The following is a 12,477-nucleotide window of genomic DNA, read 5'->3' as shown; positions in this document are numbered from 1 at the left end:
AAGTTTTTTTAAAAAACGTAAGGTATAGATTTATTACCATATGTTACCAATAAAATTGTTTTAAACCAAAAAATGCAACAAAAAGTAAGACACCCAGACACACAGCAGCCACTGGTTGGACATAGCTCTAGCCAGAATACTCATCTGAGTAACATTTACTGAAGGTGCCACCCTGCAAATGGCTGCCTCTACCAAAGTATTCTCTGTTGTGTCTTGCACTTTGTGGAATGGCCTGCCTTTGGTAGTCAGGAAGGCTCCCACAGTTCAATTGTTCTGCAGAATGTGTGAAATGGAATTCTTCAGGGCACTTGAACATATGAAGCTGCCTTATACTGAATCAGACCCTCGGTCCATCAAAGGCAGTATTGTCTACTCAGACTGGCAGCGGCTCTCCAGGGTTTCAAGCTAAGGTTTTTCACACCTATTTGCCTGGAGCCTTTTTTGGAGATGCCAGGGATTGAACCTGGGACCTTCTGCTTCCCAAGCAGATGCTCTACCACTGAGCCACCGTCCCTCCCCACTTTTATAAAGTATCAAGGGCTGTGGTTTATAGCACTATATATTGAAAGTATTATCATGTTCTTACTGCATGCATTTTATCATGTTCTTACTGCATGTATTTTAATTGTTTTTACTTGGTTGTAACCCAGCCTGGGCCTGCTTGTGTAGGAGGGTGGGAAACAAATGCAGTAAATAAATTGTTTTCTAATTTCTGTAAAGACTGTTAAATACTGGGTTCAGTGGGGAAGAACGAGGACTCCCAGAGTGTGATCAGCATCTTTTACTTAAAGTGATTGGGCTTAGTATATACAGGTAAACTGGCATGCAAACCCCAGGCCGTGGCCTGATTATACAGTGAGATTCCAACCTGCTCCTGACCCATAGGTCAATTCCAACTGACCACCTATAGGTGGTCCAGGACAGCTGATCAACTCGGTTGCAGATGTTTCAATCCTAGTATCTATTGTTCTCTGGTATGAAGCTCATGAATCTCTAGGCACGGATATAACAGTCTGAGAAAGATCATGTGGCAAAAAAAGGGCAGGGGAAAAAAGCAGCACTGTTTGAAATGACCATGGTGCTTCAGAGAAAGCTCATTAATGGAAGGAAATTTGCTGTCCCTGTATAACTTCGTTCCTGTATAGCTTTCCTTGAAATCAGGCCAATGAATAAAATCTGGTTTAAAATAGTAATATGAAAGGAGTCTAAGTGCCAAAAGGTTGCCAATCCCAGCATGGCTAATTCCTGGGAAATATGGACGTGGAAACCAGGGAGAGTGGGGTTTGTGGACAGAAGGCACCATGGCAGGATATAATGTCATAGAGTCCACCCTCCAAAGCAGCCATTTCCTCCAAGGAAACTGATCTCTTGACTGGAGATCAGTTGTAATTCCAGGAGATGTCCAGGTCCTACCCAAAGGTTGGCTAGCCTTACAAACTATAAATAAATTTCACACACATTTTTCAGATAAACACTAACAGTCTGAAACTGAGCATCCAACTTCACATATAAGGGATAGTTTGTTTTTTTAAAAGAGGGAAGGCTAGCACCACAACAAAGTTAGCAACCTTCTTCAAAGGAAATATCTCTTCAGTAGTTCCACATATACACAGCATAAATAAAATAGGAGTGCCTGTTGAAGCTCAGCAACAACAAACCCATACAACTAATCCTATTCCAAGCCACCAGTGCCACATTTTCCAAAACCGCACCTAACCAAAACCTGTCTTTCAGGGTCAAGAAGTCAGGGTCACAACATTGCAATAAACCCACAATGTGCAATATAAGTCCTAGGTGTCTTGCTTAGCCTTTACATTGGGAATATTTCTAAATAAACATGATGGCAAGAAGTAACATGCACAGTAGACTAATGGAAATGCTCTGAGACCAGAGCAGATTGCCAGTCTACAGAAAGCACAGCTTGACTCCAGTTTTAATGGGCCTGCAATCATGTCACAGGAGAAAACAGAGCAGAGTTAACATTACTCCCATTTGATTACACTCCTGCAATTTATTCTTTAAAAAAAAAAAGCCTTATGCAGAAAATGGCTAAGTGTTGACTAATTCCATTATGTGAGCCACTTTAATTTTACAGAGAATTTGACTGTGAAAAGATTTAAGGCTTCCCACTTCATGGATCCCCTGCTAAATATTTATTTTTCTTTTATGAATACTGCACTCACTGAAGTGAAAGAATCTGCCTGCATTAGTGATACAAAATGCAAGGTTTAAAGCAGATGGGGGAGTAGCAAAACACACCATTTACATTAATGCCCATAATGCTTACTATTACATGATAAATTCTATCTATTCAACTGTGTCCAATAACAAAAACTTCAAACAAAAATTTTATAATGAGCAATTAATGCCACTATCTGACTTGGATTTAGCATTTAATAGATTTTCCATCTTATTTGTGACATTTTCCTCTGGCATGAATCTCTTCTCACAAGGACACTTAACATCTGAATTAAGCCAACATTATTTCATTCATAAACTTCCTAGTACTTCCAAAACTTTGCTGCCTTTACTTCTTGCTGTAACATCCTATTTTCACCCCAAAGTTTAAAGTGACCTGCAACAGCATGCTTTCTGCTAGGATTGTAACTGCTGCAAAATGGAGGGACATGAGCCCACCTTCATTATTATTTTGGCAAAACAAGGTGTGGGAATATTTTCTCCTGTGCAAAATCACAAGCTATTATCTCATGCCAAACTTGAAAAATTATCAGGAAAAATTTTATAGTAGTATCCAGTTGTATCTTATTTATAGTTATAGTAGTATCCAGTTGTATCTTATTTAACTCAGCAAAATGTAGTTCCTAACAATGCAGTCTACAGTGATTTGCCATTTTTCTAATATATGTCACTCCTAATTGGTATTAGAGATGCATTCTGTGTTGTCATTAACTTTGCTTCTTTTATCATCATTAATTCAGTGCCCTGACATTACTTTGTTATTCGTATTGTATGTATTGTATAAGTTTAAATATTTTTTCAAAAATAAAATAAAACTGCTGCCATGAAAATTTTTAAAATCTTTACCATATAAACATTATTTACCCACAAGATTTTGTCAATAAGGGAAGTCAGTGCTTTTTCTCATATTCCAATATTTTTTGCCAGATTAGGACTCAAAGAAAGCAAGATTCTGCTCCATCCTTCCCTGCAAAATGTCTTCATCCTGCACCTTGATAAGACTGATCACTACACAGACCCAACTTTTCAGTTAATAATTTCCCATTTTTAAGCTGTTTCAACAGCAGGCTCAGTATAATGTATATTCATTGCAATTTCCCATCACTAAATGATGGTAGAATTCAGAAGGTATCATTACCCGTAAATGATAAGGTATAAATTCCACAAGATAGCATGTTTAATTCATATGGCTCCTTGTTAATTTGGAAGAACTACACAGTTCCTTTCCATTCCATATGACTCTTTTCTGAAAATGATTTAAATACTTTCATTTCTGGTTTCTGGTAGTTAACAATTTGTTTCTTTGATATATGTGGGGTTCTGGAAGGCCAAAAGGAAACTAGAAAACAATTCGCTCTCTTTACTCTATATTCACAGTGTACTATATACAACTAACACGGAATGGGTTCAATCCAATTGGTTCCCTTCTGCTAAATGAAGAAACTTCCACTGGAAGAAGGAGTTCTTCCCTTGGAGGAACCACTAGATCCAACCTTTTCAGCAGCAACACCATTCTCATTTAATTTTCTGCCCAGGACAGCTCATCAAACTGTTTTCTTCATGTGAGTTTTTAAAAATCAACTTAATTTTGTTGTCGTTGACATATAAGGCTTTTGGGATGGCTGGCTGAATTCATTTAGTTCTATAGTGCTTGTGTGTGATTTTTTTTAAAAAATATTACCTCTGGTGGTTCTATTGTATTTTTTAAAATTATTTTAATGTTTACATATATTATAGAACTGTACAGAATAGCAGCTGCAGGGCCCCTATGGGTCTGAAGCAGGTTATAAAATATTAAGTATAAGTACTTTTGAATCATCTATGGTGTATGTAATTTAGGGCAAGTGTACCAAGTAATTAGCTATGGATTGTCAAGGGAATGCAACATGATGGTTTTAATTCAAACATACTATCATGTGAGGACCTTACCTCTCTCAGTTCCTGTGCGACAGAATTCAAGCGTTCATTTTCAGACTGGGTGTTGGCAAGAACATTCCGCAGCTGTTTCAGTTCTGTCTGCAGCTCCATGACTTTTTTCATGTAGTACTCTTCCTTTGTGGCAGATTCCTGAATCAAGGTCTCTTCCCTGCTCTCCCCATCTGCTGCAACTTTCTTGTGGTTGGTATGAGCCTGCCCGAAAGCCTGCCAAAAAGAAGGCAGATGTTTAATGCAGAAATCTCCACTAAAGATTAATTTCATGGCATAAATGTGTTTTGTGCCAAGATGAAAAAGCTGACTACCACATCCACATTCCAAAACATAAAGCAGAAACAACAACCTGCTTTTGTTAGATATGCAAGATGGCATGCATGTTTGCTTTTCTACTGTGATTATCTCTTTGAAGGAAAAATGCAACACAGGAAGTAGCCCTTTGAGTACAATAGCAATGCAGCCATGTATTCAATAGATATATCTTTTTATCAGCCTAACTTTATACTAATTTACAACTGTTTATTTTATTTTGTTCTTTGCTAACAAGCTATTCTTTTTCTCAGGCACCAGCAGTTCCCATGGTACCCAGAAGTGAAAAAAGGGACTTTGCAGTATCCTTCTGGGCAGCACTGGCCACATACAATTAGCTTTTAGAAGCAGTTAGCTCCTTTGGGCAACATATGTTCATAAAAGCAATGAGTTTAACATTTTACATAGCCCTCTGCTTGTAATGATCCACCTGACAGATGGACAAATCAATTAGATTAATGAATGCTTTGAATTACAAGAAGTTCACTGCAGCCTTGTCCCTTCCAAGATGGGTCTGCTTCTTCCAGATGAACATACATGTTCCACATGCCATTTCTTATAAAGACATGTTTTCACAGAAAGAAAAACTGCTAATTCTAATGCTATGCTTTTTGCATCTCCTCTTCCTTTAAACAAAACTCCTTGTTTAATCAGCTACCAAATTTTCCATTTATGTTATAACCCTTCAGACCATATCTGTCATCGCAGAAGTAAATTTATTTCCAACATATGAGTAGTAGGCCTAAGGATTTCATTACTTTGACATATTAGATAAGGAGACATTTGCTGATGCAGTAATTATGAAAGCAGGACTGAAACTAATGATGGGACACGTCTGCTCCATCTTGTATTCAAGGAACCCACTTATCGCTCCTATCAGATCAAACTCGATTTCAGATAAGCAAATCAGAGAAACCAGAGACAAGCACCCATTGAGTATATTCTGGCCAGGGTCACAGTGCAATCCCAAAGGAAATTAAAAAGAGTCACATTTCAGGCAAAAAATAAAACACCATCTGTGCAAGTCCTTGCCAAATGAATTTCAACTCACCAAAGCTGCTTAAGAGCCTAATACTCAAGATCTCAATAACTGTTAAAGAGATAGCAAACCCCAGAAAAGCTTCTCCTCAGCATGCCACATAATGCCAAATAATGAATATTAGTAGCCTTGAAGAACAAAAAATATTCCTTCATGGGACTACCTTTATTAGTCACAGTATAAACCTTTAAAGTTGTCTAATACAAAGTGAACCCTTTTGGTCCATCTTGCCAAATATTATCTAGGGTCTGAGGCAGAGAACACCACATTTATTCGAGTTCCTTTAATAGGAAGTACTGGAGATTGAACCTGGGATGTTCTGCATACAGAGCATGAGCTTTACCAATCAGTTATGCTGCACAGCTCAATATGGAGAATAAAGTTCCAATTTCACTAAAGTAAAATGAGAAGAGTAACTCATTCAGAATGGCAAAAATTTCTTCTCTATAGCTTCTAGAGTTACAAAAGTTTAGGCCTAACTATCTGGTCAGCATGCCCCTCTTTTAGGTGAAGAGGAGTTCACATACCATACCAGACATATATAATGGAGCTGGTAGAGAGCATTGTAAACTAGTTTTGAAACTCAGTAGAGTATCAAAAGACTCCCCCCACCACTCCCTGTATAAATAGTTTATCCAGATATACATATTCCAATCACACACATTTCAGCAAGATATATACAGCATACAAGTCAAGCCTTGCTGTTAAAAACACACTACATGCTTGGTGTTCCATGACAGATCATATCCCTCTGCCCATCACCACCCCAAAGTATATCCAGAATGTCTTAGCTTTGTCAGTTACATCTGTGAACAACTATCTGTATGACAACTGTCCCCATATCTAACCTATTATGAAAAGATACAGCTGCTTTTGTTATAAAGTCAACATAGAGAGTTGAAAAAGATTCAAATTGGTAAAATGTGGTTTGGATCCTGTTACCATTAGGTGGATCTGTCTCTTGGAGAGGAGTGACAAGTGGTGCCTCAAGCATCTGTCCTGGGACCTGTTTTGTTCAACATCTTTATAAATGATTTGGATGAAGAAATAGAAAGAATGCTTATTACATTTGCAAATTATACTAAATTGGGAGGGGTTGCAAATACAATAGACGACAGAAATAAGATACAAGATGATCTTGACAGTCTGGAAAACTGGGCTAAAACCAATAAAATGAATTTTAACAGGGATAAATGTAAAGTTCTGCATTTAGGTATGAAAAATCCAATGCATGGTTATGGGATGGGAGAGACTTGTCTTAGCTGTAGTATGTGCGAAAAGGATCTTGGGAGTGGACGATACGCTGAAAATGAGTCAACAGTGTGACGGGGTGACTAAAAAGGCAAATGCAATTTTGGACTGTATCAACAGAAGCATAGTGTCCAGATCACATGAAGTGATGGTATCACTTTGCTCTGCTCTGGTAAGATCTCACCTGGAGTATTGTGTTCAGTTTTGGGAACTACATTTTAAGAAGGATATAGACAAGCTGGAACAGGTCCAGAGGAGGGTGACGAAGATAGTGAGGGGTCTGGAGACCAAGTCCTATGAAGAAAGGTTGAAGGAGTTGGGCCTGTTTAGCCTGGAGAGGAGGCAGCTGAGAGGTGATATGATCACCATCTTCAAGTACTTGAAGGGCTGTCATCTAGAGGATGGTGTGGAATTGTTTTCTGTGGTCCCAGAAAGGTAGGACCCGAACCAACAGGTTGAAATTAAATCAGTAGAGTTTCCGGCTCAACATTAGGAAGAACTTCCTGGCCATTAGAGTGGTTCCTCAGCGTAACAGGCTTCCTCGGGAGGTGGTGGGCTCTCCTTCCTTGGAGGTTTTTAAACAGAGATTAGATGGCCATCTGACAGCAATGAAGATCCTGTGAATTTAGGGGGAGGTATTTGTGAGTTTCCTGCATTGACCCTGGAGGTCCCTTCCAACTCTATGATTCTATGAATTTCTGACTTGTATATTGGCACCTGCAGTTCCAGGCTCAAAGACATCATGATGTTTGCACTTCTGACTCTTTTACTCTCATAAATCACATATTTAACATAAGCAGTTCCTTTTCTCATTTGTACTGACTCATTCCAGCTTGTTAAGAACTGCTGCCAATGACAAATAAGTCTTAAAACTTTTACCAATCCATTATGCCTTTCAATTGCATCTACTGTGCAGTCACCCCAGATTACTTGCGGCCATTTAATCATATCTCATACTTATTATTCCAGGTTCTAATTATTTGGATAATAAGCAATTAGGCAACTGAAATTTCCCATAGGGTGTTTTATGCAACCGTACAAGTTAACAACTTTGATTTCTGCATGGTGCATTAGGGTTGCCAAGTCCAATTCAAGAAATATCTGGGGACTTTGGGGGTGGAGCCAGGAGACTTTGGGGGTGGAGCCAGGAGACATCAGGGCGGAGCCAGGAACAAGGGTGTGACAAGCATAATTGAACTCCAAGGGAGTTCTGGCCATCACATTAAAAGGAACCGCACACCTTTTTAAATGTCTTCCTTCCATAGGAAATAATGAAGGATAGGGGCACCTTCTTTTGGGGCTCATAGAATGGGACCCCCTGGTCCAATCGTTTTGAAACTTGGGAGGTATTTTGGGGAGAGTCACTAGATACTATACTGAAAATTTGGTGCCTCTACCTTAAAAAACAGCTCCCCCAGAGCCCCCAAAACCTCCAGATCAATTCCCCATTATACCCTATGAGAATCAATCTCCGCATAGAGAATAATGCTCAGCAGACATGCCCCCCCCATTTCTGGCGACTCTGAAGGGGATGGGCCTTTCTACTCACGAGTTGCTGCCAACTTCTTCAAAGTAACACAGACACACCATCCCAAGAGGAAGCCTTTCAATCAGCGACTGACGCCTCTGGAGGTAGAAACGCACATGGTCCTCTGGGGGCGGAGCTCCCCACCCCCCTGCCGGCCAGACTCCCCGAGGAGACGCCACCCGGCAGCCGGAGAGGATGCAAGGACTACGAGTCCCAGCATGCACCTCGCGAAGGGAGGCCGGACTGGAGCAAATAGCAGGCCGGCGGTGGGCGGGTCTTTGTGACCCGGAGGAAGGGAGAAGCCTGAAGCCAGGCAGGGAAAGAGACATGGCGCCATTCCACCCCCCCACCCCCGCTTTCAGATTTTTAGAGAGCGGGGGATTAGGCTGCTAATTCAGGGGTCCCCCGGCAGGGCGGGGGGGGGGGGGTTGGGAAGCCTATGGTGCATCCATATACAAATACATACACACACAAATGTGCATATACTAGTATTAATCCAGACATGAAATATCTGTTGTATATGAACATATGAAGCTGCCTTATACTGAATCAGACCCTTGGTCCATCAAAGGCAGTATTGTCTTCTCAGACTGGCAGTGGCTCTCCAGGGTCTCAAGCTGAGGTTTTTACACCTATTTGCCTGGACCCTTTTTTTTTTTTTGGAGATGCCAGGGATTGAACCTGGGACCTTCTGCTTCCCAAGCAGATGCTCTACCACTGAGCCACCGTCCCTCCCCAATATACTTTATTTCTATTCACAAAACAAGTTATGTGAGTAGGTTTATAATTTTGAGTAAAGTCTGCTGCTATACAGAAGACTGATCTGAACTTAACCAATTATTAAATAGTTATAAATTACAGCAGATCAGTTGTGTGAATGAATGGACTTGGGTCCCGGGAGCTTGGGAAAGCCCTGCAGCCATCTCCATCTGGCTATGCCACCCCTTTCCCTTATTCCCAGGTAAAAGAATCTTCTCTCTGGGTAGTAATGGCTGCTGCCAACCAATATGAAACAGTATCTCCTTCTGTATGGATTTGTACATCTAACACTCTGTATCTGTCTAAAGACTCCACCTAGTTCCCACATCTCCAACTTTGCTGTACCAGCTAGGGCAGGGATGATCTATCAAATGTCTGTGCTTCGGGAGTAGAGAAAACACCTGCTGTCCCTCACCTTTACTGCTCCTTGAAAAGCAGAACCAAACAGGTACAGTGTGTTTACAAAGATCATGCTTTGAGGATTCAAAATGTATGAAAGCTTAATAAACAAAAATTGAAAGTACACTTGGTCTGTTCAAGCATCAGGATGAGCAAGAATATAAAGAAAAGCAGAATACACACAATCTTCTCAACCCTGAATTATATATATTCCTAAAAACGTTTAATTAGGATAATTATTAATTCTTAAATCTGCAGCATTTAAAAATCTTTCATTATCCTGGTTCTCAGAGCTGGGACTTCCTCATTGTCGCTTGACACATGAGCAAAATGGAATCCCTATGCAAATAGTTTAGTGTTTCATGGTTTGTGACCACCCAAGGATGTTTCCTGACATTTTACACTCTCCCATTGGGAGTCTATCCCCCTGTGATCAATCCTAGTCTTCCTACTTCAAGATGAAGAAATTACTTTCTACCCTTTTGGTTGTTCCAATCTCTGCCCCTTTAGGTATGATATTTCAGCAAAGTGGGAGATATTAAACATTTTGTTCTTAACTTGGCCAGCCCTATTTGCATAACAAAGCTCTGGAGTACTCTGAGCTCAGGTGAGAGAGAACTAATCTCATCTCATACCTGGAACACAGCGACTTGGCTACAGTAATTCATGCAACGGTCACCTCAAGAATAGACTACTGTAATGCCCTCTACATGGGGCTGCTCTTGATTCGGACCCAGAAGCTGCAACTGGTGCAGAATGCTGCGGCCAGGTTGGTACTGGAGCTGCCTTTACGAGTGCACATCAAACCTGCACTGGAGACACTGCACTGGTTGCCTGTAGTGCTCCGAGCTGGTTATGACCTTTAAAGTCCTATATGGCTTGGGACCTGTCTACCTTCAGGACCTCCTTTCCCCACATGAGCCCCAGAGAGCACTATGATCAAGCTCATTAAATCTGAAAAGATTTCTGGGCTAAAGGATGCCCATTTGACCACTACAAGGGCAAGAGTACCTGCCCTCTGGAATGCCCTTCCTAAGGAGACTAGGGCCCTGCGGGATTTATCACAATTCCGCAGGGCCTGTAAGACATATCTGTTCAGGCAGGCTTGTAATAACTAAATGGAGGTGCTTTAACATCTATGGGGGCTTGTACTATCTACCCCACAGTCTTATCATAAATTAATTCAAAACAGACAGAACACCATCTGAACTGTATTTAAACTGTTTAAATATTTTAATGTTTTAATAATGTTTTTATTGTTATAATGTGAATCTGTCATTGAATTGTGACTGTTGTTAGCCGCCCTGAGCCCATTTGGGGAGGGCGGGATATGTGCAATAAATAAATGAAGTTTTACCAGACCTGCAGCCTTTTGAGCATGTGTAAAATGTAGCTCCAATTAATAAAATACTGAGTGAATCCTAGGGTGAGGAGCATTTCACTACATGCTGTAGACCAATTTCATAAGTCATGAGCTACAGATATACATTACCCAAATACGTTTCTACAGCCATATCCCAACGCAGTCTACCTTATCCATTCCCTACAATGGATTGTGTCTGCAACCAAAGGGCTTTCCCAGATGTATAAACAAAACTTTGCTTTGGCTTCTTTAACACAATGACAGAGTACCTAAATCTTCTCTACCACGGAAGCAGGAGATACGGCAGCCCACTTACTGTGCTGCTCTTCCTCTATTCCTTCATTCCCATCCCTGTCTCTAGTAAGATGACATAAAAGATAGCATAGATTCTGGTGCATAGATGGGGCAACTACAATAATAAGGAATTGCTGTGATGGGAGGGAAATTGGCCAGCCAATATCTGTCATTATTCAGCTGTTTCCCCATATGCATTTTCAGATCATCTGTTACAAAATGACCCAGACTTTTCATGATTTTGTGTCGATTTTAAGGTATTTTCTGATTTTATTATCCTGTTTTTAGAATTCTTATTTTTGTGAGATGCATCATAGAGGCACAAACATGGATAGGTGGGGTAGAAGTATAATAAATAATAAAATAATGCCCTGTTATTAGTCTTTGTTTGAGATCAGCACACGTGCCCACATGTCTCTAGCTGTTAATCAAACTAATGAATTACGAGGCTGATGCTTTTAGATGTGGAAGTGCATTTCAGGTGACCAAAATTAACTTGGTATGTAAAGAGCCTGACAGTTTGGGGCCATTGGTTCTCAAAATGCAAAAAGCCATGGGAAGTTAACACAACGTTAAATATTATATGCATATAATGTATTTAACATAGTATCTTAATTAAATGACATTTTAAGCAATTAGGATTTTTGCAACAATTTGCTTGCCTCCTGATAGCTTATTTTAATAAGATTTCTTGCATGACAATTAGAGAATAATTAGGAATACTTTATGTGTCCTGCTGCGACATTGTATGTTACTGATGTGTTTCTTGATAAGGCAGTGCTCAGATAGGGTCTGCAATATGCAGATTTCTTTCCTCCATTATATTGCATGTCAGGAAGAAATCATTTGTGATTAAACTCAGACTAACTGCACCAGGTAGACAATGGATGAAACATCCTCTCATCTGAACTTGTATTACTAACATTTGGCAATCTGATTCTGCTTCCCTTTGTCCCCCACAAAAAACTTTCCCTGTTAAGGATTACTGAAAACTGACAGTCCCTCACAACACTGCTGTGAAATTCTTCAAAACATTCAATACCATATAAAAGATTTTTATAAATTAAAGGGGAGGGAATAATAAACTTTTTACACAGATGGGAGCATGTCACAATACAAATGATACTCTTCTAACTACGTTCCCTAAACACACGGTTGGGGGAATATAAAGAGCATTCAAATAGTTACAAGTTCTTTACAAACTTTTTACATAGAAGACACTACGAATTCAGAAAACAAGATTATGAATAACAATGCTGTAGAAAAGAAGGAGTTCTAATTTATATGTGGGCTTACTGTTTACATGAAATCATTTTCACGAATCCATACAGAGTACACACTGCACAGAACCAAACCAAATATCACCTGGAAAACAAACCCAATCTACATATTTCCTGTGTCTCT

The 12,477-nt window shown here is 39.9% G+C and overlaps 1 protein-coding gene across 3 annotated transcripts in view; it reads right to left on the bottom strand.

Annotated features, from left to right (window-relative positions):
• The window catches only part of BICD2 (BICD cargo adaptor 2), a 160,904-nt gene that overhangs the window by 57,694 nt on the left and 90,733 nt on the right, over positions 1-12,477 (bottom strand). For all 3 annotated transcript variants that reach the window (XM_060239803.1, XM_060239804.1, XM_060239805.1), the window contains exon 2: positions 4,129-4,341. In XM_060239803.1, the coding sequence (XP_060095786.1) occupies positions 4,129-4,341 (213 nt within the window). The remainder of the gene's footprint in view (positions 1-4,128; positions 4,342-12,477) is intronic.

The sequence above is a fragment of the Heteronotia binoei genome, chromosome 5 (genome assembly GCF_032191835.1).
Source record: "Heteronotia binoei isolate CCM8104 ecotype False Entrance Well chromosome 5, APGP_CSIRO_Hbin_v1, whole genome shotgun sequence".
NCBI lineage: Eukaryota > Metazoa > Chordata > Lepidosauria > Squamata > Gekkonidae > Heteronotia > Heteronotia binoei.
Note: the sequence above shows the minus strand (reverse complement) of the source record. Positions and strands in the feature narration are given on the sequence as shown.